Source organism: Ambystoma mexicanum, chromosome 8 (genome assembly GCF_040938575.1).
Source record: "Ambystoma mexicanum isolate Mex_15411 chromosome 8, UKY_AmexF1_1, whole genome shotgun sequence".
NCBI classification, from domain to species: Eukaryota; Metazoa; Chordata; class Amphibia; order Caudata; family Ambystomatidae; genus Ambystoma; species Ambystoma mexicanum.
In genome coordinates this window covers 1,701,348,502-1,701,371,961 of record NC_090929.1, presented here as the reverse complement: position 1 = coordinate 1,701,371,961, position 23,460 = coordinate 1,701,348,502, and the positions used below count along the sequence as shown (strand labels likewise).

General features: G+C 46.1%; 1 protein-coding gene across 1 annotated transcript in view; it reads right to left on the bottom strand.

Moving 5' to 3' along the window:
- Positions 1 to 23,460, bottom strand: part of LOC138473339 (disintegrin and metalloproteinase domain-containing protein 9-like) — a 526,235-nt gene that overhangs the window by 104,856 nt on the left and 397,919 nt on the right. Inside the window, exons 16-17 of the mRNA XM_069612014.1 lie at positions 20,512 to 20,689; positions 601 to 681 (exon numbers count right to left, since the gene is read on the bottom strand). Of these exons, the coding sequence (XP_069468115.1) occupies positions 601 to 681; positions 20,512 to 20,689 (259 nt within the window). The remainder of the gene's footprint in view (positions 1 to 600; positions 682 to 20,511; positions 20,690 to 23,460) is intronic.

The window sequence follows — 23,460 nt, the reverse complement described above, 5'->3', positions numbered from 1 at the left end:
GAACACCCTCATTTATCTCTGCACTTGCTTTCTCACCCCCACTGGTGTTTCTCTGGGGAGAGGGGCTCTAGGGCATCCCCTGCACTACCTCTTGGGGTGGCGAACCAGAGCCCCAGAGACTCCTGGTGCCCTGATCAACTGCCCCTTAAAGGCAACTTTGCCACAGTGAATGCAAGGATGGATGTGGGGATGAATGAGGCGATGGACAAGGGGTAGATGATGGCAAGCATGGAAGGATGATGCCAGAGAACATGAACGAGGGAATAACATAAGAGTAGGAATTAAAAGCTAATTAGAAGGTGTGAGTAGAGACAAGCGAGGGATGGGTGGAGGGAAGAATAACGTTATATAAGCGAATAGTTGACACTAGCACGAGGAGTGGCTGGCTAAGTACATGAATATGAGGGCAAATGAGAGGCTGAAGGTTTGAGTAGGAAGCCATGGATGAGTGAGGTGATGAAGGAAGACAGGAGAGGGATTCACACTGGCTTTAGTGGGTAAATGGATTGGTGGGGAAATGGCAGCAGCATGAGTGAGGCGAGTGTTGAGATGCAGGAAGGGAAGAATAATAAAGGAGGGATGAAGGAGGAGGTTACTCACAGCACGGTCGTTGCACGTATTTTTCACATCACAGTTGTAGCCCAGTTCGCTGCTGTTGACACACGCGTTGTTCACGCATGCCTGTAAAATAAAGTGTGCAAAAGGATCAAATAACCTTTTTACAGGTTAGCAGTAAATATGTATGTTTATCTAAGGGTATAAAAGAAAACAGGATTAACATACTCAGTGTGCCCAGAAGCAAGTTTATAGGTTTTGAAAAAGGATTTAAATATCAGTTACAGTAAAAGAACAAATACAATATTTCATCGTGTGGTGTGTATAGTTTAATATTCCATATATGCTGCCTCCCCATAGGAACGATTAGGCAAATTGGTTATTTCTGAGCACTACAAACCGTAGCTAAGAATCTAGTCTACACCCGTCTATCTAAGAGAATTGGAGGAGTAAGAAATCCATGCACAGGCGATGGATTTCTCACTCCAAGGGAAGGACGTATTTGATTTGCCAGAAAGGCCCTTGTCCAGCGCCTAACCACTTGCTCTATGAAGACTTGCCCAGCAGTGGAGCCGTCCTACCCCTCGAGGTATTGGGAAACATGATCTATTGGATGACGCCCATCTCAACCAGTCAGTGCATAAACGAGCGATGCCACCTCTCTGCGGGCATCCTTGCCTAATAGTTATGATTCAAAACCCATCAGACCATCTCTGAAAACTACCGCTATTCAACATCCACCACAAAAAGGAACATCAACCTGACCATATTCTACACACACTCGAACACAACCTCCTACTGAATGTGTCGTATGCCCTCCCAAGAATAACTTAACCGGTCATTCCCTTCATTTACTCACTTTCAACATCAACCAGGCCATCTACATATCTGACATGGAGCGCTCACCAGAAAATCTCTTGCATGTACTAATGCTCAAATTTCATTGTATAATCCTTCACCTGGCCATTGCCTCCATGCAGATACTCAACCTTCACCGGATCTTGTCGTCATACCCGCGCCGCTGGCGCACGCATTGGCAACCATCATGGACTACTTGGTACTCATTTATCCTCCTAATACTCCTTGAACAACTCCTTTTCACGCCTTGGTCTTTTATTTACATTTGCTCAACTTTGGTTCTTTCTTATTTTATTCAATTAACTACATTTACCATAATGCACCTGGCTACAGTCCTCAATTCCTGGCTATTCTCATTCATCGTTATTGGGACCACAATCCCCAGAAGCCCTAGCGGCCAGTGCTGCTTCCACCTTCTCAGGACCAGAGAGGGAGGATGCAGATTGTCTTCAGGTGTGCTGCCCCAGGTGCTGTCAATTAGCCTGCCTCAGAACAGGGCAGGGCTGTATATAAGCAGCTGCCTGCAGGAGCACAGTGTCTTGCATCTTGTGATCTCCCCGCTCCTGTGTGCCTTGACCATCTACTTTGTATGCTGTTCCTGTTGCTGCATTATCCTGTTTTGACCCAGTGCCCTTTCCGGGCTCCCTGCCTTGCAGCCGATCACGCTCCGCTGCCTTCTACCAACAGCCCTTGTACTCTGGACTTCCTGCCTTGCAGCCTACTACAAACCTCTGCAGCCCTCTACAGTCAGCGTCCCTGCTCCTCTGGGCTCACTTCTTGCGGCCCTGCTCATCTGGGCTCCTTGCCTTGCAGCCTGCCTCACTCCGGCTGACTACAGTCCTTGTCCTCTGGGCTCCCTGCCCTGCAGCCTGCCTCACTCCGGCTGCCTACAGTCCTTGTCCTCTGGGCTCCCTGTCCTGCAGCCTGCCTCACTCCGGCTGCCTACAGCCCTTGTACTCTGGGCTCCCTACCTTGCAGCTTGCAACCCTCTGCTGTCTCCAAGCCCTTGTTCCCTGGGCTCCCTACCTTGCAGCCTGCACCTCTTCGCTGCCTACAGCCCTTGTCCTCTGGGCTCCTTCCTTGCAGCCTGCTCCCTCCGCTGCCTTCAGCCCGTGTCCTCTGGGCTCCTTCCTTGCAGCCTGTCTCCCTCCGCTGCCTACAACCCTTGTCCTCTGGGCTGCCTGCCTTGTGGCTTGCTACACTCCTCTGCCTTACAGCCTGTTTTACACTTAGCTGCCTACAGCCCTGCTCCTCTGGGCTCCCTACCTCGCGGCCCTATTCTTTTGGGCTCTCTGTCTGTCGCCTACTACTAATCTCTCTGTCCTGTTCTTCTGGACTCCCTGCCTTGCAGCCTACTACAGTCCTCCGCAGTCCACTACAGTTTGCCTGCACCTAGTGCCACTCTTGACTGCAGCCCTGCTTCCTACTTTGCAGCTCTTCTGTTTTCCTGACTGCTGCTCCTTGTTCTCTTCCTTGAGTCCTCTGTACTCCACCCTAGGTTATCTACTTCTGTCTAACTGCCTTTCCTTCATTTCCTTCTGCTAGATTGCTCATTGACTTCCTTTTCGCTGGATATTTCTGTTCTTGTCTTCTCATGTGTCTTATGTAATCCCTTTGTACAGAGCTTGCCTGTTGGTTTCCGACAGGCAACCTCTACCCCTTCCCTGGTCGCGTTTTCAGTATTACAGACACCCACTGCTGTTGTTCCCAGCCATGAGCATACATCGTGGGCCTCTGTTATAGCAATCTGTGCAGAAGGCTGGAGTTTCCTAAGGTTCGTGGAACACTCTTTCCCATTTCAGCATACACCCCAAGAGGGAATCCAGTTTGTTTGTACCTTTGTATCTTTTGCCCCTTTTGGCTCACAGCTACAGTTTCCTACTCTTCTTTCTTGTTGAACTTCCTGCTGTGTGTGCTTATCTGCTACCTTACTTCAGCACAGCCACCCAAACCCTACCGGGGTGCCCTGTGCCACTCTTGACAGAGTGCCATTCCTGACACTTGTATATCTATTCACATTCAATGCTCACCTGGCCATTGCCTCCATTCAGATACTCAACCTTCACCGGATCTTGTATATCTATTCACATTCAATGCTCACCTGGCCATTGCCCCCATGCAGATACTCAACCTTCAATGGATCTTGTATATCTATTCACATTCAATGCTCACCTGGCCGTTGCCTCCATGCAGATACTCAACCTTCACAAGACCATCTTGCATATCTACTTCCACTCAACCTTCACCTGGCCGTTGCCTCCATGCAGATACTCAACCTTCACCGTATCATCTTGCATATCTACATCCACTCAACCTTCACCTGGCCATTGCCTCCAGGCAGATACTCAACCTTCACCGTATCATCTTGCATATCTACATCCACTCAACCTTCACCTGGCCATTGCCTCCAGGCAGATACTCAACCTTCACCGTATCATCTTGCATATCTACATCCACTCAACCTTCACCTGGCCATTGCCTCCAGGCAGATACTCAACCTTCACCGTATCATCTTGCATATCTACATCCACTCAACCTTCACCTGGCCATTGCCTCCAGGCAGATACTCAACCTTCACCGGACCATCTTGTATATCTATTCACATTCAATGCTCACCTGGCCATTGCCGAATCCCAGATAGTCCCTTTCACCAGAGCTTCTCCTACGCACATCCAGCTGCCTTTGGATCATCTCCTGCACAAGCTAATACTCAAAATGTACGAGCCCACCACACACATCTTCCATTTTCACTCAACCTCCACCAGGCTATTTCTCAAACCTATTTATACTCAACATCTACTTGACCATCTTATCTTAAACATATACTGAACTCGAAGTTCCACTACAAAGTACCATCAGAAACCATTTGGATTTATTTTAATATGTATAAGGCGCCACATGCCCATGGGGGTTTAGAATGGCAAAACCAGACACGAGTAGTTCAATCATTAATCAGATAATAAATAACAATCTACTTTCCCATCTGTGACATATTTCTTAGTAATGCAAATACCTCTGAAACATCCAAGATAAGAACAGATGAAGGGGAGGCAGCACAAATAAAAACATTTATCCTCCCCACGAACTGAGAGCAAAATCTTTTCTTTCTGGTTTCCTTTTCTTCCAATCTCTCCCAATGAAACGCAGTACTTCTGAAACTGCCGCCTGACACACTGTGCCTCTAGCCCACCTCTGGTCCTCCTGAACGTGCCTTTAACCAATTCTTTCTTATCCTTTCACACAAGGGCACAGGAACAGGAAATGACTTGGTTTCATTGGCTTCAAGAAAACGGGTCAATAAATCCATCAGGTTCCCAAGCACCTGATTGCCCTACTTTGGTCTTTAATGATAACCCACTTATCCTGATCCTCATGTAAAGGGAATGTTCAGGGTGGAATGATCTTAGCAAATCCCTCAACACCTGGGCTGTTTCTCAGGTCTGGAATTTCAGCAGGAAGAGGTTTATGGAGTCTCTGTTACTTGGTCCCAGGAGTTATGCTTCATCTAAAAGCTATCAGAACTTTCTGCCCGAGGATCTAAGATGATGACAGACGCAGGGCATCTCCATGCCAGCTTTCTGGTTGATTAGCACAGCAAGATCAGTCTTATAAAAGGGACGCCCAGCCCCCTTCTATACTGTATTCTAAGCTATAATAAGAGTGTCCAAGTTCTATGCCTTTATCAAATGAACAGACATCTAGTTCCCCATTTACCAGCAATTGATGAAGTACTCAAGAAATGTATGGGAGGTTTTTAAGAAAGCTATTTCAGAGTGCCAATGTTGCTGAAGCCCCATTGCTGTTAGGCATGCCCAAAAAGCAGAAATCTGTCTACTTGGTAGGGCAGAGGTACCAAACAAAAGAGGGTCTAAATATACCAAGGAACGTCTACCTGGTAGTACTACGGACACTGTGGCTACAGGGAAAGCAACCAGTAGAACAAGTTACTTTCTTACCTGGTAACGTTCTTTTGATGGGATGTTTCTCCAACATATTCCACATCTATGACAGTAATCACCAGAGCTGTGCTGCCTCAAACATTTTTTTGTAGGCATCCTGCGTCAATGATGTCGATACGCTGTCCTCGAGGCCTCCCTCGAGGGTCAACGTCACCGGATGTTCTACATAAGACGCACGGCACCCGTAGCATCAGTTGTAGTTTTTTCCCCAGAACGTGTGGCACTAATCTCCTGCCAGTATGACTGCAAAAAGCCTTGCAGAAACGTAAGCTGCAACCGCATAAGAAATTCTGTAGAGGGGCAGGCTGGGAGGGTTCGATGTGGAATACGTCGGAGGAACATCCCATCGAAAGAACGTTACCAAGTAAGAAAGTAACTTGTTCTTTGAGGGGATTGTGTCCTCTGACGTATTCCACATCTATGAAAGACTCCCAAAGCAGTACCAACGTCTGGAGGTGGGGAAAAGAATTTAGAATTTTAGAATGCCCAATCAAATTGCTGAATAGAGGACTGCCTTACCAAAGGCTAAATCCTGCCCATGGATGGAGTCCAGGGAATAGTGTCTCACAAAAGTATGGACAGAGGCCCATGCGGCTGCTTCACAAATATTACGAATGGGAACACCCCTCTGCAGAGCAGTGGAGGCAGCCATACCCCTAGTAGAATGAGCCCATAAGCCTACCGGAGGGTCCTTACCCGCCAACCGGTAACATTCAGATATCATCAAAATGATCCATCTGGACAAGGTCTGCTTGGAAACAGCTTGACTTAAATGCCTTCCAGCGTATCCAACAAAGAGCTGATCGTCCACTCTGACCCAGGACATCCGTGAGAGATAGAAACTCAAAGCTCTCCTAGGATCCAACCTATGGAGCCTCTCCTCTCCTCTTCCTTACTAGGATGCGCAGGAGGATAAAACGCCGGAAGAATTACCTTCTGGCTCAAATGAAATTCCGACACAACCTTCGGAAGAAAAGAAGGACGAACCCTAAGGACAACCCTGTCCTTATGGAACACTGTGAAAGGTGGCTTGGCAGAAAGTGCCTGCAACTCACTCTGCGAGCGGAAGTAACCGCAACTAAAAATACAGTCTTAAAGGACAACAGTCTCAACGGACAAGAATGTAAGGGCTCAAACGGAGATCCCATTAGGAACTTCAAAACTAAGTTCAAATCCCATCACGGCCCCTGGAAAGGCGACAGTGGAAACACATTAGTTAGCCCTTTTAGAAACTGAGAAATCAAAGGAATCTTAAAATAAGAAAATTCCTCAGACGAGCGCTTAAATATGGACAGCGCCGTCAGGTACCCCTTAATGGTACCTACTTGCAGGCCCTTGTGGGCTGAAGAAAGCAAAAAAGACAGAACCACAGGAATTGAACACTGAAAAGGATCCACATTCTGTACCCTGCACCAGTCGCAGAACTTTCTCCAACAGCAACGGTACAGGGATTTTGTTGCGAGCCTACTGGCCGAAAGCAACACCTCCATCACATCTTCAGGGAGGTCCCAATCTTTATACCTCAACCTTTCAGATACCAAGCATGAAGGCTGAGAGACTTGACTTCTGGATGGAGAACCCGACACCCCCTCCCGTGAGAGCAGATCGTCTCGGTAGGGAAGACTGCGTGGAGGGCAGATGGACATGTCGAGAAGGTCCGGGTACCACGCTTTCCGGGCCCATGCCGGAGCAATGAGGATCATTCGGGAACCGAACCTCCGTAACCTCTGCAACACTTGCAAATGACAGGGACTGGAGGAAACGTGTACAGCAGTGGGAAGGACCACTCCACACAAACGCGGCCCCTAAGGCTCCTCTTGGAGGAAATTCCCGCAAGCAGAACCTTTCGCACTTATGGTTGACACTGGTGGCAAAGGGATCCACTTGCGGGGTCTCCCAAAGGGCAAAGATCTCCAAAACAACCTCCTGAGCCTGCTCCCACTCATGAGACCATGCTCTTCCTGCTCAGAACGTCCGCCGCCGCGTTTTCGTCTCCGGCCAGATGAACTGCCGAGATCAAAATTTCCTGCTGGATGGCCCAGAACCAGAGCTGCATCGCGCCTCTGCACAGTGGGAGTGACCCTGCCCCACCTTTTTTGTTGAGGTAGTGCATGGCCACTGTATTGTCCGTCATAATCAGGACATTCTTCCCCCGCACAGACGGCAGAAAAGCCTTCAGGGCTAGCCTGACGGCCCTCAGCTCTAACAGATTGATATGGAGTCTGGACTCCGACGGAGACCAACGACCGCTGACCGCCAACTCGTTGGCATGAGGTCCCCACCCAGTGAGGGATGCGTCCGTCACGATCATCACCTCTGGCCAGGGTAGCCAAAATGGTGCTCCCTTCATCAGATTGCCTTCGACAGCCCACCAGGCCCAAGGCAATTCCAAAGTTGGCACTTGGTAGTCCTTGGAGCTCCATTACTGTATTTGTACTTTATTCTAACAGAGTGCTTTCCCCAAAGCTATGTACATCAATGAAAAAGTAAAACGTTACAACAATAGCTTAAATGATGGGCAGGCTAGGTAGAGAGAGTTAAGAGGTAGCAAGAGAGGTCAAATGGCGTGCTTTAAGCCGAGAACGGAACATATGGACTGAGGGGAGAGGCACGGATATTGGATGGAAGGTCATTCCAGAACTTGGGGACAAGGAGAGAAAAAGAGCAAAAACAAGAAGTGGTACAGCGAGGTTTAGGGGTAGAAAGAAGATGAAGATAATGGGAGTGGAGAGGCCATGAGGGTGAGTACAAGAAGTGGTAAAGAAGACGAGAGTCACAGGGGAGAAGATAAACATATAGCTGAGTGGAATACAGAACGGGAAGGGGTAAGATGAGAAGAGGGAAGTCCGATGAGAAGCGCAGAGCAGTATTCTAGACAAGAAAACATAGCAGAGGTAATGAGAAGTTTGGGCGTATGAAAGGATAAGTAAGGACGAATTTTATGAATGTTGAACAAAAGAAATTGGCAGGTGCAAGGAGTCGCAGAGATATGTGAGGAAAAGGATAGTGAAGGATTGAAGGTGACGCCAAGATTGCCAGTAGAAGGGGAGAAGGGATGAACTATAGGAGAAAAGAGGAGGCCAGAAAGGGGAGACAAGGGTGTAGGAGAAGTGGGCGGAAAGTAAAGAATCTCTGTTTTTGTCGGGGTAAGGTGAAACAAGTCGGACTGCATCCTGTCCTGGATAGCAGAGACACATGATGACATGGAGAGAGTCAGAGAACATAGAGAAGTAAAAAGATCAGAGAATCGTCAGCATAAAAAGTGAGAAGAAATATTGAATGATTCGATGATAGAAAATAGAGGAATAGTGTAGATAGAGAAGAATAGGGCGTCCAGGACCGAGCACTGGGGGACCCCGTATAGAAGTGGTTGAGATGGGGGGGAAGTGTGACCAGCCCAGGAAACAGAGGAAGAGCGATTACAAAGGTAGGAACAGAACCAATGAGTGATCGAGCTAGAGAACCCAAGTGAGGTGAGAGCAGAGAGTAAAGTGGAGTGATCAACCATGTGAAACGCCGCAGATCGAGAAGGAGAATGAGAATATTTTATTTTATTTTATTTTTTATTTGTTAGACGCCCAGACCCTCAGGTGTCACGGCGTGGTTATAAGACAGCTTAGCAATTAGTAAAATTCAAACATTACATTCGTTCCATTACATGATATAAATTACAGAATATTCACAACATTATACAATAGCCTAAATATTCACAGCAGTATAAGATGGACGGGGTCCTATCTTTGGGTGCTAATATTGGTTGAATAACCAGGTTTTTAACTGTTTCTTAAAGATCGTGAAGGAAGATGCTTTTTTGATGTGGATGGGTAGGGTGTTCCAGTGTTTAGGGGCTAAAGTGGTGAAGCTGCTGCCCCCTGCTCTTGTGTTTTTGAATCGGGGGGGTCCAGGAGGAGCTTGTCATTGGATCTAAGTAGCCTCATGTCGGATTTGGGATTCAGAGTGTTATTGAGGTAGATAGGTCCTTTTTTGGTAAGGCATTTGTGGGTGATGCATAATGTTTTGAAGATAATTCGGGCTTTGATGTGGAGCCATTGGGCATTTTTCCCAATCTTGGATATATGGTCTGATTTTTTTTATGCCTAGAGCTGCCCTCAGGACTTTATTTTGCTAAAGTTGCATTTTGGCTAGGTTGGTGTTAGAGGCGCCCATTAGTAATACATTACAGTAATCCAATTTCGATAGGACCAGTGCTCTGGCTAGGGTGAGGCAATTTGCTGGGGTCAGAAATTGTCGGCTGAGCGCAATTAATTTAGAGGTGTAGGCCGTGGAGGAGGAAAGTACATTGATCTGTTTAGTCATGGTCAGGCTGGCATCGATGTACACGCCCAGTGTTTTTATTTGCTTTGACACTGGAATATTGGTACCGTCGATATTGATGATTGAATATTCTGGCTGAAGGGTTGCTATTTTGGCTGGAAATTCTACGATGAGGACTTCTGTCTTCTCATCGTTAAGACATAGGCTGTTTAATGCCATCCAGTTTTGTATGATGACTTAGATTTTATTGATTGTTAGTGTGTCCTGGTCATAGTTGCCTGTAAGTGGTATAGAGGAGGATTTGTTGTGACGTGCAGAAAGAAGTGAATTGGTCACATGGACAAGGGTGGTTTCCATGCATCCACGAAGAACAAATGACTTACCTTTCGGTAATGTACTTTCTGATGGACTAGGCCTTCTTCCCACAGATCCCTCATCTTAGATCTATCTTCTTCAGCGGCAGCTGGCATCAGAAACATTTTTAACTGTGATGCAGAGTGCGCCTCTGGTTGGCGATGGAAAACAATGATGTGAGATCAGGGGCAATATATGCAGGGACCCAGCAGTGCCCCTTGACCGCAGTTAATGTTTTTTCCTTACCACTCCAGGGATGAGCGGCCACAAAAGAGCGGGAGGTGAACAAGCTACCCATCCTGTGGGTAGGATGGGAGGCCACTAATGAATCTGTGAGAGGAACGATTAATCTATCAAAAAGAACTTTACAGAAAATTAAGTCATTTTGATCCTCCTGTTGATTCCTTCCTCCCACAGACACCTCATCTTAGAATGATAGACTCTCAAAGTAGTACAGCAACTGGAAGAGAGAGGAGAGTCAGAAAATACCATCTACACCAGGAAACCCTGGAGCACCGCACAACCAATGCAGGCATCCTGGCACAAAAAAGGCAGTCATTTTTGGCGAACGTGTGTAATGATGCTCAAACAGTCGCCTGACAAATGTCCAAAACATGGACATCCCTCCACAGGGCAGCGGTAGCCCCCAGGCCTCTAGTGGAATGAAGCCTAAGACCATCCGGCACTTCGTTCCTGGCCAGATCTTACCACTCCTAAATGCAGAACACGATCCGCCTGCACAGAGTCTGCTTAGGAACAGCCATGCCTGCACAGGCCCCAGCTTAACCAACAAAGAGCTGGTCATCTTAGTTGAGGACCCCCATCCAAGAGACAGTGAAGCTGAGAGCCCTATTGGGGTCCAGATGGGGAAAACTGTTCCACCACTTTAGAAGGATGAAGTGGTGGGAAGAATACACATATATTAATCTTCTGACAGAGATGGAAATTTGACACAACTTTGGGAAGGAAGTTTGGTCTCACCCTCCGAGTCACTTTCCTTTTAGAGAAGGCAAGATATTGAGGTTTAACACAGAGTCTGAAGCTCACTCACCCACCCAGGGTAAGTAATGGAGACCAGGAACATCATCTTAAGAGTGCGAAGCCTCAAAGACCAAGAATGCAAGTCCTCTAAAACACATCAGCAACATGGCAAAGCAAGCTCAAGTGTTCTCTTTGATGACAGGCGCCATGAGGAGGCTGAAAGCTATCACCTACCAGGAAAGCCAGAATATTCTGTGGAAATAGAAAGTGCAGTGATCTTTATAAAAGTGATCAATGCCACAAAGGACCTAGTAGATCTATTTGCTTAGGGATATTAGCAACTTGTGTTGATGAAACAAATGTTAATGGTTTCACTTACAAGTCTCAAACTGGATCTTCTTTTGGGTCCTCTCCTCTAGCACGAGTCAGGAGGAAGCGAGGAGGAAGGAAGGAAGGAACTCCCTCGACGCGCATTATTGGGAAGTATTGAGTTTCCCCCGAAGGCTGCTGAGGTTGCCAGAAATCAAGCCTTTGAGGTGAGCAGTGGGGTGCAGGAAGGTCGTTGCGCCCCAGTGTGTGCACAGCTGTGCTCAGTGGTCTGGTGAGGGTTGCTGAGCCCCAGAGGCTCTGGTGCGTACCTCGCTGTGCCTCGGTGCTGTAGGTGCCAGGGGGAGACAAAGGGGGAGTTTACTAGGACTGTGAGCGGGGACTGCGGGCTCTCGCCTTTGACCCACTCGCTTGAGGAATCTTTAGAGGGAGGATTCATCAGTAATCCAAAACGTAATCACCAAGCAGTCACTAGCAGTCACTAGCCCAAAACGGAAAGCGGGAACGGTACGGAAGTACACGATTTAAAGCCCACTGATAGTGGGAGGAGTACACGAAACCCTGTAAACAAAGGGCAACAAGATGGCACTAAAATTACGTAGTGGCAGGCTTGCCATCACAGAGAAAGGAAGGGAAGTGCTGAGAGCATATCAGGAGTGGGGAGGACAGATGTCTGAAAGTGTGCACACTCTAGCAAAGGAGATCCCGAAGGCCCTCAAGGGTAGAGGAGGAGGGGAAACAAATCAGCAGGAGACACAAGAAATAAGTGAGCCGCCACAGAATTCCAGGCATCTGGACATGATGGAAGAGGGGGTAAGAGGCCCACACTCTACTCAGAAATAGTAGGTGGGGGTTAAGGTCAGCAATGCAGAGAAAAACTGCTCCCTCGGAATTCAAACTAAAAGTCAAAGAGCACATGTCACTTTTGGAACACCTGAAAAAAGGCAATGACATTACACATGGCACAGATACATTACTTTAACAAAGGGAAAATATGATCCAGGAAAGGGGCCAAGTACCTCCTACCAATTATTTGAAAAGGAAGATGCATGCATTAGAAGAGAGCATAAATGAAGAAGAAATATTGGACCATTCCTTTGTGCAATTATGCAACGGCATTGAAGGAATTACACAGAGGTCTTATCGAACATCGCTGAAAGGAGGGGAACATGTCTCCTGTGAAGGACAAGTTCACCCAAACAGCCCAATAAGTAGCACTATTCAAGACCAAATGCAGGATCAAGAAAAGCAGACTCAAAAGCCGACCCAAGTAATAAATGAAAACTGCTTTACGCCAAAAACAATACGATGAGATGAGAGTCAAACATCATGCAACAGATGGATACCCTAGGACTGGCCTCCATTTCTGCACTACATCTGGTCCTTGAATCAATGTTACGATTATACGATAACATAAAAGATCTGGTGCAGGGAAACACAGCCAAATTAAAAGTGGTGGAGCAAGGACTGAACATCTTGATGGCAAACAAAAATTAGAAGGTGATATTGGTGGAATCCTGTCACAGAGACATGGAAGCAGAAAAAAACCAGGGCACTGGAAATCAGAACGCCAAGGGCACCGAACCAAGCATGAGGATAGAAACATCCACGGAATGGGTGCAGCCAGATATAGAAGAGAGGTTCTCTATCGAGGAACAGGAAAAGCCAGACTCGCCAGCACCACTCTGCACACAACTGGATAGAGAGGAGGTGCAGGAAGGAGAATGGAGGCGTGGGGGTCATAGAACCAAACCACTCCCTGGAAATACAAAAGGAAAATGTGGAGTCATCTAAAAATCAAGAAGGTTGGTTGAAAACAAAATCAACAAAAGAGGAAGGTGAAAAAGAAAAAAAAGAAAAAAAAGACAAAGAACCAATCAGCCCCGAACATAAACAAAAGATCCAAGACAAAGCAGTTTGTAGAAGGAATCACAATTGGGGGAAGACGAAGGATACCTCCGAAAAAAGAAAACGAAAAAAGCATCCAGGGGACCATCAAGGAAACAGTCAAAAATAACAAACTTCCTGGACAAAAGAAGAAATAAGAAACAAGCTTCTCCAAACAATGAACAGGAAGGAAACGAAACACTGCTAGAGGTAAACGACAGGGAAGACAAAGCTCCCGTGCCAGAAACACCAACAGAGGTACCTCAACTGGAAGAGGAGAAATAAGTGTAACGCTCACCTGACTCCCACGGAGGCGCTGGTCTAGCCTGGGTTGCTGTGGCCTCTTCGAGCGTGATGCGCAGAACTCGGAACACCGACTGAACAGGACCCTCAAATCTTGCTTGTCTGGCCCGTAGCAATATCCTTCTGCAGATGAGAAAGGGGATTAACAGTCTGCAGAAAAGTGTGTTTGCTCACCCCTTCCCCCCTTCGTTCTTCTCTAACTTCCTCCGAAATCCCCGGTTGAAGCTCACCTTATGGTTTGAAAGGATGAACTCTCCATCCTGCTTCTGGTGCAGGGGCGCGTGTTTGGCCAGTTACTTCACTGGTTTTCAGAATGGCGCTGGCAAAATCCACTTGACTTTTCCGAGCGGAACGCCGTAAGTATGAAGATTACAAAAGTTCAAGTGTTGAGCCTCCTTTTCTGTTGCCTTCCTAACCTGTGATCTGTCCTTTATTTCAGGTGCAGAATGAAGGCGATGCGTTGAGGGATTGAATTGCCGATGGTAAACTCAGGTGAGTTAGCGATGGGGGCGATCCCTCTTAATGTCTTTATATTCCTCCAGTAATGTCTTTTGTCCTTTCCCCATAGGGGCCGGGGTGCAGTACCTGCCAACGAAGCGGCGCCGACCCGAAATGAGGAATGGTCCACCAACAGAAGACCGGTAAGTGTTATGGCGGAAAATTAGGCTTTCTTCATATGTTCCTTCTGCTCACCTTTTGTCTCTTCTTCTCTCCCCTAGGCGCAGAGATGTGGCGACCGGTACAGACAGTCGCGGTGGAGCCAGAAGAACTCCCGAGGACAGGTGAGTGAAGCGCGGCGCTGCAGGGAGCAACGCGGTGCTTTTAAATGAAAGTCTTTTCTCAGGAACGCTGACGTGAAGGTTCGGGATGCAGGTAAGAAGTTTGATAAAATTCTTGGTTTTCACCTTTCTCTTCTCTTCTTTCCTTACAGGTGTTCCAGGATTGAGGCGGGCGTGGCTGGAGACCAGATGCAGGAGCAGACACGGTGGGCGTTCAGCTGCTTGGATGCAGAACAACGCGAAGCGTGAGCTACTGTCTGGGTGTGGCTTAAATAGCCCCCAAAGTAGTTCCAGGTAAGTATCCTTCCCTGGCCACGCCCGAGTGGCAAAATAGTCCCAATTAAAAAATAGTCCCCTTCAGGTCTCAGGGAGGCCTGAATCTTGCAGCATGGTCTGCATCAGGTAAGTGCACAAAACACCTTCCTTTATGAGCCTGGCGCGTGATGTCCAACATGAGCCTGACGCCAACGGAGCCAGGACAGAGTCCAAAGAGCCCCTATAAGGGGCCGCTGGGCTTTTACCCGGGGGCATGATGCCTGCTCCCGGGGGTGCTGGGCCTGGCCTGGTGCTCCGGGGGTAGGCATCATGACAATAAAAGTTACTAAAAAGGGATCCCTGCAAGCAACACTGGTAGAACGACCAGGCAACCAAAGGCTGGGCAAACTGGTAGAAACCGAAAGACATATTCCAGGGAACTGAAATGGGATGGAGATCGGATAAACTGCACCTGAACAGGGGGACGATAATAAAAGGGTTCCAAGCGGTCCCTCAGTTAAGGGCACTAAGATCAGAGGACATCCTGCGAGTGGCATTTCCAAAGACAGGTGCAAAACGATCCGTATGCTACGTTGCTTCCAATCTGGTGGCACAACCGGTATGGAGCAATAGAGAAGCTCTTAAAACCCTAGGTTTTCACCTACTAGAAATGAACACACAAGAAGAAATAAAAGGATACCCAAACCCGTTGCCAATATTAAGCACCCTGCACAGCAGAACTGGAAGTGAAACTACCTTGGCAGGCCTGAGGGTGAATGGGGATGATTGGGCTTGGTTGGAGGGAGCCCTGGAGATGCTCCAGTAGGTAAAAAGGCCCAGCAGCAACTTTAACAGGAGTGCTCTCAAGATTACCACTTGGAACATTTGTGGCTTCCATAAACTAAAGGAAACCGCTTATGAAACCCTCGCCGTGGATCAGGACTTACTACAGAGAGGTTCTTAAGGGGACTAAAAGGGAAACAGTAATCCAAAGAAATCAAGATCTGGTGATTTCACTGGTAAAAAACGAGGCAGGACATTTTTGGTCAATGATGGCAGGAGTAACAAAAGGAAACATGACTCATAAAGAAGAGTGCCAAATCCCAGCAAAGGACTGGGTCCAATTCTTCAGGAAGAAATACATGATCCCTGAGAACAAACCCTTATTTAATCTGAAAGAGGGGTCCCAGGAGGAACAAAAGTGTCCATGGGGCCGAGAAGATGTGTTGTGGGCCCTGACAGTATCCCTCCTGTAGTCATCAAGGGAAATGTGGAGGTATGGGCAACGCATCTATGGGAACTCTTTCAACATATACATGATACTTTGAGAGTGCCAGGTACGTGGCAGCAATACCACATTGTTCCAATCTATAAAAAAGGGGATACATTAAACTCAGCTAATTTTAGACTGATAGCCCTCTTAGAATCCAGCAGAAAAATATTTGGGACCCTGATATTAAGAGATCTTAAAAAAGAAATAAACATCACAAGGAATACTGTCAGAGTCACAGATAGGTTTTCGAACAGGCACGGGGACTGTAATGCTGAATGCATTCACCTTAGCACACATGAGGGCAGCAGTGAAGAACAAATCAGTTGGGACCGTGTATATGGCCTCAATTGATATGACTGTCGCTTTTGATATCGTTGGTCGTGGTCGATTGTGGGACAAGTTGGTGAGGTATGGGATTTCGTTAACCCTGGTGAAAATGCTAATGTTGCTCCATACGGGAACAACGAGAGTCAGACTAAACAGGGAAGGAGCTATGACACCTCTTATAGAGACCCATGTGGGGGTTAAGACAGGGGTGTGTCGTAGCCCCAACCCTTTACAACCTGCACACAGCAGATATCGAAAAAATGTGGGAGGTGGGGGACAACAAACGCAGTGAAGTTGGGGGCAGCAACGCTGGATTGGATCGCCTCTGCAGACGACGTAGTGTTGTTCAACCTCACAACTTTGGGACCTTAGCGTAAATTGGCACTCTTCCACAGTTACACACTTGAAAACAATCTAAAAGGTAAATAGAGCAAAATCTAGGGTACACATCTTTTTGACGAAAACAAGATCAAGAATGATTAATTGGAAGGTGGGTGATGAGCCACTAAAAAGGGTTACTGCTCTAACCTACTTGGGTTACTAGGTTCTGAACTCAACATCTAAAAGCAGGAGGGGTAAATTATCTAAGCCTTGGGTATGGTCCCCTGCTTACGAAGATGAGGTGGGTTTATACACAATTGTGTAGTTTCTTATTGGTCCCACTCATTCGGTTCTATCAGATGCAGGTGGAACCAACAATCCTGTATGGCTTGGTCATTAATCTTAACGATTTTGGACAGAACCTAAATGCGTTCCAAGGGAAACTTTGGAAAGAAACATTAAGATTAGCCAAAACAATCCCAAATTCAATTATTCATCAGAAGTTCGGTTTGGTTTCACTCGCCACGAGGGCTGAGTGGAGGAAACTGATGTCCTATGCTAAGCTACTAGATCCACCAGACCACACCCTGTTTGAAAAATGGGAAACGGTACAGACTAGAACCTCGGCAGACTCTTACCAGACCGAAAACAGAAATGAATAAAATGCTTATGGAAATATGGTCTACCGTGGAAGAGTTTACCACAAATCAGGCGAAGGTAAAGAAAAACCTGAGTACGACCGGGGTAAAACAAAGAAGATATACCAACATCAGGCCTGTACAAGGAGTATGCAAAGCTTGTATACAGGAGGGAACAAATCCAGAGATGCACACTTATTTCCCCGTGTTGCAAGAGAACAGTATTATATTTATGATTCCTACTGAACCAACTACCGACACTTGAGGGTTGGAAGTTGGGCAGTTCGACGACAGAGCTAAGTTGTAGATTGTGTGGAGAGGTTGCACAAAAAGAAGCAAAGCATTAGGTTCTCCGCTGTACGGCACTTAAGGCAGAGTGTTTGAGATGCTTAGAAATGGAACAGGGCACAGAGGCATGCTGAGCTACTCTGATGGGGGGACAAGCACAGAGCCGTATCCTAGCATTATGTGATCTCCTCTACAAAATCTTGGAAAAACTGGGTAGAGTGGGGTTGGCAGGAAACAATAGGACTTTAAGAGAGGAGGCTGGCCAAGAGACCTTGTTGCGACTTTCCCCCTCTCCCCTAGCTCACAGGGTATTTGAGGACTAGGGTAAGAGGTAAATGAGGAGTTTAAGATAGGTGTGCACATTGGCCTAAAAACATTTCGTTGTTTTTGTTTCTTGTGCAATTCCTTTCTTGCAGCGTTCTGGTCCATTCTCCTCCTCCTCCCCTCTCCCCGTCTCTCTCTTTTAATGTAATAATTGATGTGCTGAACTTTTATTATTTTAATGCTTTTCTCCTTTTTGCATTTTTGGAATTGTATACATTGTTATGAAATTGTGAAAAATTTATTTCTATTGTAGTTGGAAATCAAAGCACAAATAAAAAAGAAAAAAAAATGGATCCCCAGCATAAGGTGCCAGATCTTTTAATCTCTAGCAATACGTACATAATCTTCAAGTACACCTATGTAAATGTATATGGGCCAAAGGATTGCCCATAATCACTAGGAAAACAATGCATGCATCTAAAATAAATGGAGCCGCGTGGGTTTCAGACAAAGAAGGCCATCTCTTTTCAGCAGAACTGGATCCCACTTTAGACTGGGTGAACCCCTAAATAATAAAGGTGGGAAAAAGAGCAGGTCCTTGCTGCTGGGTCCCCTCCATGGATAGGAGAGGTTTAACCAATGCTCTTCCAGCCACAAGGTGACCCTGCAGTACTGGGATCGGGCGAACAGGCAGTATCGCACCTCTTTCTTCCCGTTACCTCTCATGCCAATCCAGGATAGGCCAGACTTCTTTCCGGCTCTTTGCCCGGATACATTTTTGCAATGGGTCGATGGAGGCTTGGAACAGCCAGGGCAGCTAATTAAGGAGGAAACGTTTCTCTCGTTTAACGAAAACAAACAGACTTTCTTACTATCAAACTCGGCTAGATTCACGTACATCCAACTAAAACTTTGGGCCAATAGCTGCAAAGTCAGACAAGGGGCTAGGAGATAAACTGAATCAAAGATTTACACATAGGGGACTCCCCCGATATGGAAAATCACAATGCTAAATTCTAACCAAAACAACTCGCCCCACACTTGCTCGACTAAATAGGAGGAAGACCTGGGAACCGCAATAGATGAAGTAACCCTGGTACAGGCGCAGCAGGTTCCTCTGCAAGTGCGCAAGGGAAAGAGAATAGTTCTATATTGATGCAGTGATATCTCGTTCCCACAAGGCCGCGTAGGATGTTTCCAGATGTGAACAAGCTCCCGGTACCTTATTTCACATCTGGTGGAGCCGGACCCCAATTCAATCCTTTTGGAAAGAGATCCTTTCCCTTATTTATATCAAACTGATTATTTGATACCACTAATTCCTTTATGTTGATCCAGGAGAGCGGATAGAACCAGTGAAACGAGTATGTCTGTCCTCGTTTGTTAATCAACATTTTGATTTGTTATGTATTCGGGTTTGGTTAGAGTTGGGCTATAAAGGTTGATTCAAGTCGGATATACTGTGTGCGGCAGCGCCGATTTAATACGTTCAAAATATTATGTGCCTCGTTACAAGTACGGGGGTGTGGGACAAAATGGGGGTAAGGCAGTGATAACATAACCGTCACATTACCACACCGCTGTACTACAACATTGGTGGGGAGGTGGAGGAAAAACCTCCAGCAAAATTATGTAGGTAAATCTGCCGCCTGACCTCCAAAAATCGTTGGAATCCGCCAAAATCCCCATGCAGTCCAAAGGACTCCATAAATGGGGATTAACACCGCCATACCACCACTTGTAATCCGGTAGTAAATCTGTCGAATCCCCATGCAGTCCGTTGGACTCCATAAATGGGGACTAACCCCGCCATACCACCACTCTAATCCAGCAGTTATTTCACCGTTAACGGTTGTGCCCTTCCAAACAGCAGATTTAGCCTATTGAAGCTCCTGCACTTCAGCTTGAGTGCATCAGACATTTGACAATTATCTTCACACATTCAACTTCTGAGGGATCCTCTCATACACTTACTCATGCTCAACATTCATACCTCCTACACTTTCCCATACTAAATCTTCAACTGGCTGTCTCCTACCCATACATTCAAATCTCCGTCACACAATCACCTGCATCTACTCCCACCGACCCCCACCATCCCTTATCCTCGCATTTGCCAAATCCCCGACTGATGACCTCCGACTCTATGAACTCAGAAACTCCACTGGATGCCTCCAACAGACCTCCCTTCTCTGCCACACCATTTCCTATAGCTTCTCGCAGAGAGCATCCACCCGATCACCTCCAACTCCTTGAATGTTCAGCATTCAACTCACACTCAACCTCTGTGCGGTCATCCCCTATTTACTTGAGCGCTTTCATATCCCCTCTCTTCACACTCACTTTCCATCTGTCCATCTCCACACCAGAGCTTCTGGACTTCTACTCGCCCTGGACCTCTACTTAACATCCTTATACCTTTACAGACTCGATCTCTACTTAACCACCTGCAAGTGCTCAGCTTTAAGGCCTTCAGGTCAGACTCAGCTTCTGAACCTCCATCTGTCCATGTGAGCAGGTTATAGCCCATCAACTCTGAATTCAGCCTGCTATGCAGAGCTCATCTCCCGTGCAATTCACGCAATTACTGAAAGACCCACCTTCCACACTCACGGTAAGGAGGAAGTACTACACCTGCCAAAATACTTGGAATGATCGACCCGTCCATGATTGCCAAAACTAATTAAAAGTGGACATAATTTGGGGGACAAACTATATACATAAAATCAGAATTTCTTCTCCATGAGAGAGGCCATAGCTCAGTAAGGTCATCCATTGGATGGCAGGGATGAAGCTACTAGAAACGCGGCCAGCAAATGCACACAGTGCATGGAAATGTGTGTACAGGAAACATAAGGTTGACTTACCTTTCCATTGCCACAGCCAGTGCCCTGATGGACCATGCCTGGATCTGGTACATCTGGCCCCAGTTCAAAGTTGATGTTCAGACATTGATAAATGTTATTGTACATGAAAGTAGTCACAGTAGCACCTGGTACTGCTGCAAATTGACCGGTACACTGGAGCTTCCCACACAGACTGTCACTGTAAGGAGAGGAAGCACAATGTTGTGTGAGAGGGAACATTTGCTGTCAATCGATCTGTCCTTCAGATCCTTTCTTCTAAAGATACAGTGCAGATAAAGTAATTAGGAGAAATGGTATCAGACAGGGACTCCCAGGCAAGAGGGTTTCTTATGATTCAGGTAGTTATTAAAAAAAACACTGACAGAGAAGTTTAAATCACAGAACTCGCAAGAACTTTAATTCACCCCAAATGATTAGATGGTTATACAGACTTATACATGCTTATTAACTCAGCAGGACCATTCACAAATTGAAATAGGTCTTTGGTAGAGGTTTAATACAGAAATGCATTTTCTGAAAGGTCACTGGTATTGTGATGAGGTCACATCAGGAGCTTAGGGAATGGGGCCCTGGAGACCCCAGGGGGTTGGGGACTGCCGCCTGCACGGCTATGCTGCCCTGGAGGCAGAATACAGGGGATCTCCCCAGGGCATCCAGCCCTTCCCTAACCTGATAGGTTGCACTGCCCATAGTTTCAAAGAAACTGCCCTGGGAATCCCAAGAACATGCTGTGGTTACATGTGATGTTGCCGAATCTTTTACAGAAAACGGTAATACTGAACAAATGTTACCGAAAAAATGTTTTGGTATTTTTTTGTGCGTTTTTGGGGGGGGGGTGGGGGTCGCCCCCACCCCAAATCCCCAATTTCTCCTGGTTTCTATCCCCTCCCCATCCTCCTCTCTACCCGTTTTACCCCCCTACCCATCTATTTTTAAAAAATACTAAAAAGAAATTCTGTAAAAGTGTTCCAGTATTATCGATTTCTGTCAAGAAGATTCGGTAACATCACTGCATACCTTCATTTAAAAAAATAAAAAAAAAAAGAACATTTATTAGTTTTTTTCACATAAAAAAACCTTTAAAATGACAAAACACGAAACAATACAACACAACATACATCACTGTACTGCGCAAGTCCTCCTGCCTCTGCAGATTCAACCTTCAAATCATGGACTCCCCCTGTTACATTCCTAATTTGCTTAAACTGGTTCCATTACAATCCGTTTTTCTATTTCAGATAGCAGAAAGGTTAATGGAATTATTAATTTCATGTCCATTCCACGGTACATTCTCTGCCACCAGTCATCGGCACATAAAGAAGGGTGGTTTATCAACCCAGGTCCCAAATGTAGTATCCTCACCTCTCTCAACGAACTACAGAACAGCACCAAGTGTTTAAGAGCCTCATTTTCCTTTTTACATAGTCTGCACAGGCAGCCTTTGTGTGCGCTTTCAGCCCATAAGCAGAGACGTTCCTTAGTCTTGAATGCATTCATCCGAAACAACAAAGAGCCTTCTTACAGTCGAGTCGGGTAAACGGACAACGTATCTTTGAATGCTGTTGAAGCCTCTCGCTTCCGCAGGAACGTCAACCATCACTTTAGAGGAGGCTCTCTGTGTAGATGTCAAGTCCCAATCAGCTCGCCAGATTTTAAGCTTTGCCTCCATTGGATTGTCATGCAGTTGATCAAGAGTGATGTCATATTCACTTATAAAGTTTTCACAGCGTTTTACCCACAGTGCGATGATATCATGACCATTTGATGTTACACTGTGGAAAAGTTCAAATTGAGGATTTTTTTCTCTCTGGTTTTTCGGAATAAGGACAATAACTTCCATATGATTCTTGCATGCACTGATATCAAAGATAATTCATATCTCATACATGCAGTGGAGATCCCTTTTGGCAATCCCAAGACTTTCGACCAATAGATGTTTTCCAGGGTTGGCCACAAATCATGGGAGCATCCAAATGCATTCTCTGCGCCATATGTTAGTACCGGTATTACCTTCTGTTGGTAGAAGATCAAAGCTGGTTTCAAAGAAAATGTGCCGAACTTTCTATTTAGCACCTGCGCCTGGCATGCAAGTTGTTTACATTTCCTTTTTATTTCTAAAATCCAGGGACCATTATAGATACTTGCACTTATTACCATTCCCAGGTATTTTACACAGTTCTATTTGTTCAAGGGTTCCTGTGCCAAACACCAAGTGGACTGCTTTTTACCAATTGCTCTTTTTGTGGATTTCACATTTTTAAACAAAAGAATCTCACATTTCTTTATATTGATCTTCAAATGATTGGAGTTCACGTATTCCTGTACGGCATCGAGTTTGCGTTGTGATCCGATTGGAGTAACATCCATCAAAACCAGATCATCTGCATATAACAACCAACTGAGATGTGAATTATGTATTTTAGGTGGAAATGATTTCACTGCATCAATATTGGCTCCAATATCTGATAGAAAAAGGCTAAAATTGCCGCTGCTAAAGGACAGCCCTGCTCCACACCTTTGAAAGTTTTAATCTCTGCAGACAGAGACCCGGACTTGTGTAGCCGAATCGAAGTTCCAGTATTGAGTTCGCAAATGGCAGCCATTAAGCCTTCTGGACAGCCCCACACCTCTAGCTTTTTCCACAGCATCTCGCGGTTGATGGTATCAAACGCATAAGACAAGTCTATGAATGCCAAATAAACTTGAGTATGCGTTCTTAGGGCCTCCATTTTGATTATGTTTAGGATCATCAGATTCAGTGAACAGCCAACGTTTTTCACAAAACCCGATTGTCTCTTGTCCACTATTGCATTTAGAAGCCCAGTTGACTAATTTGTGTTGTAAGAGAATAGCGTAGATTTTACCCATTACATCTAATAGCGCTACAGGTCGATAGTTTTTAGGACACGCGCGATCACCTTTTTTAAAAATAAGCACCATCACTGCAGT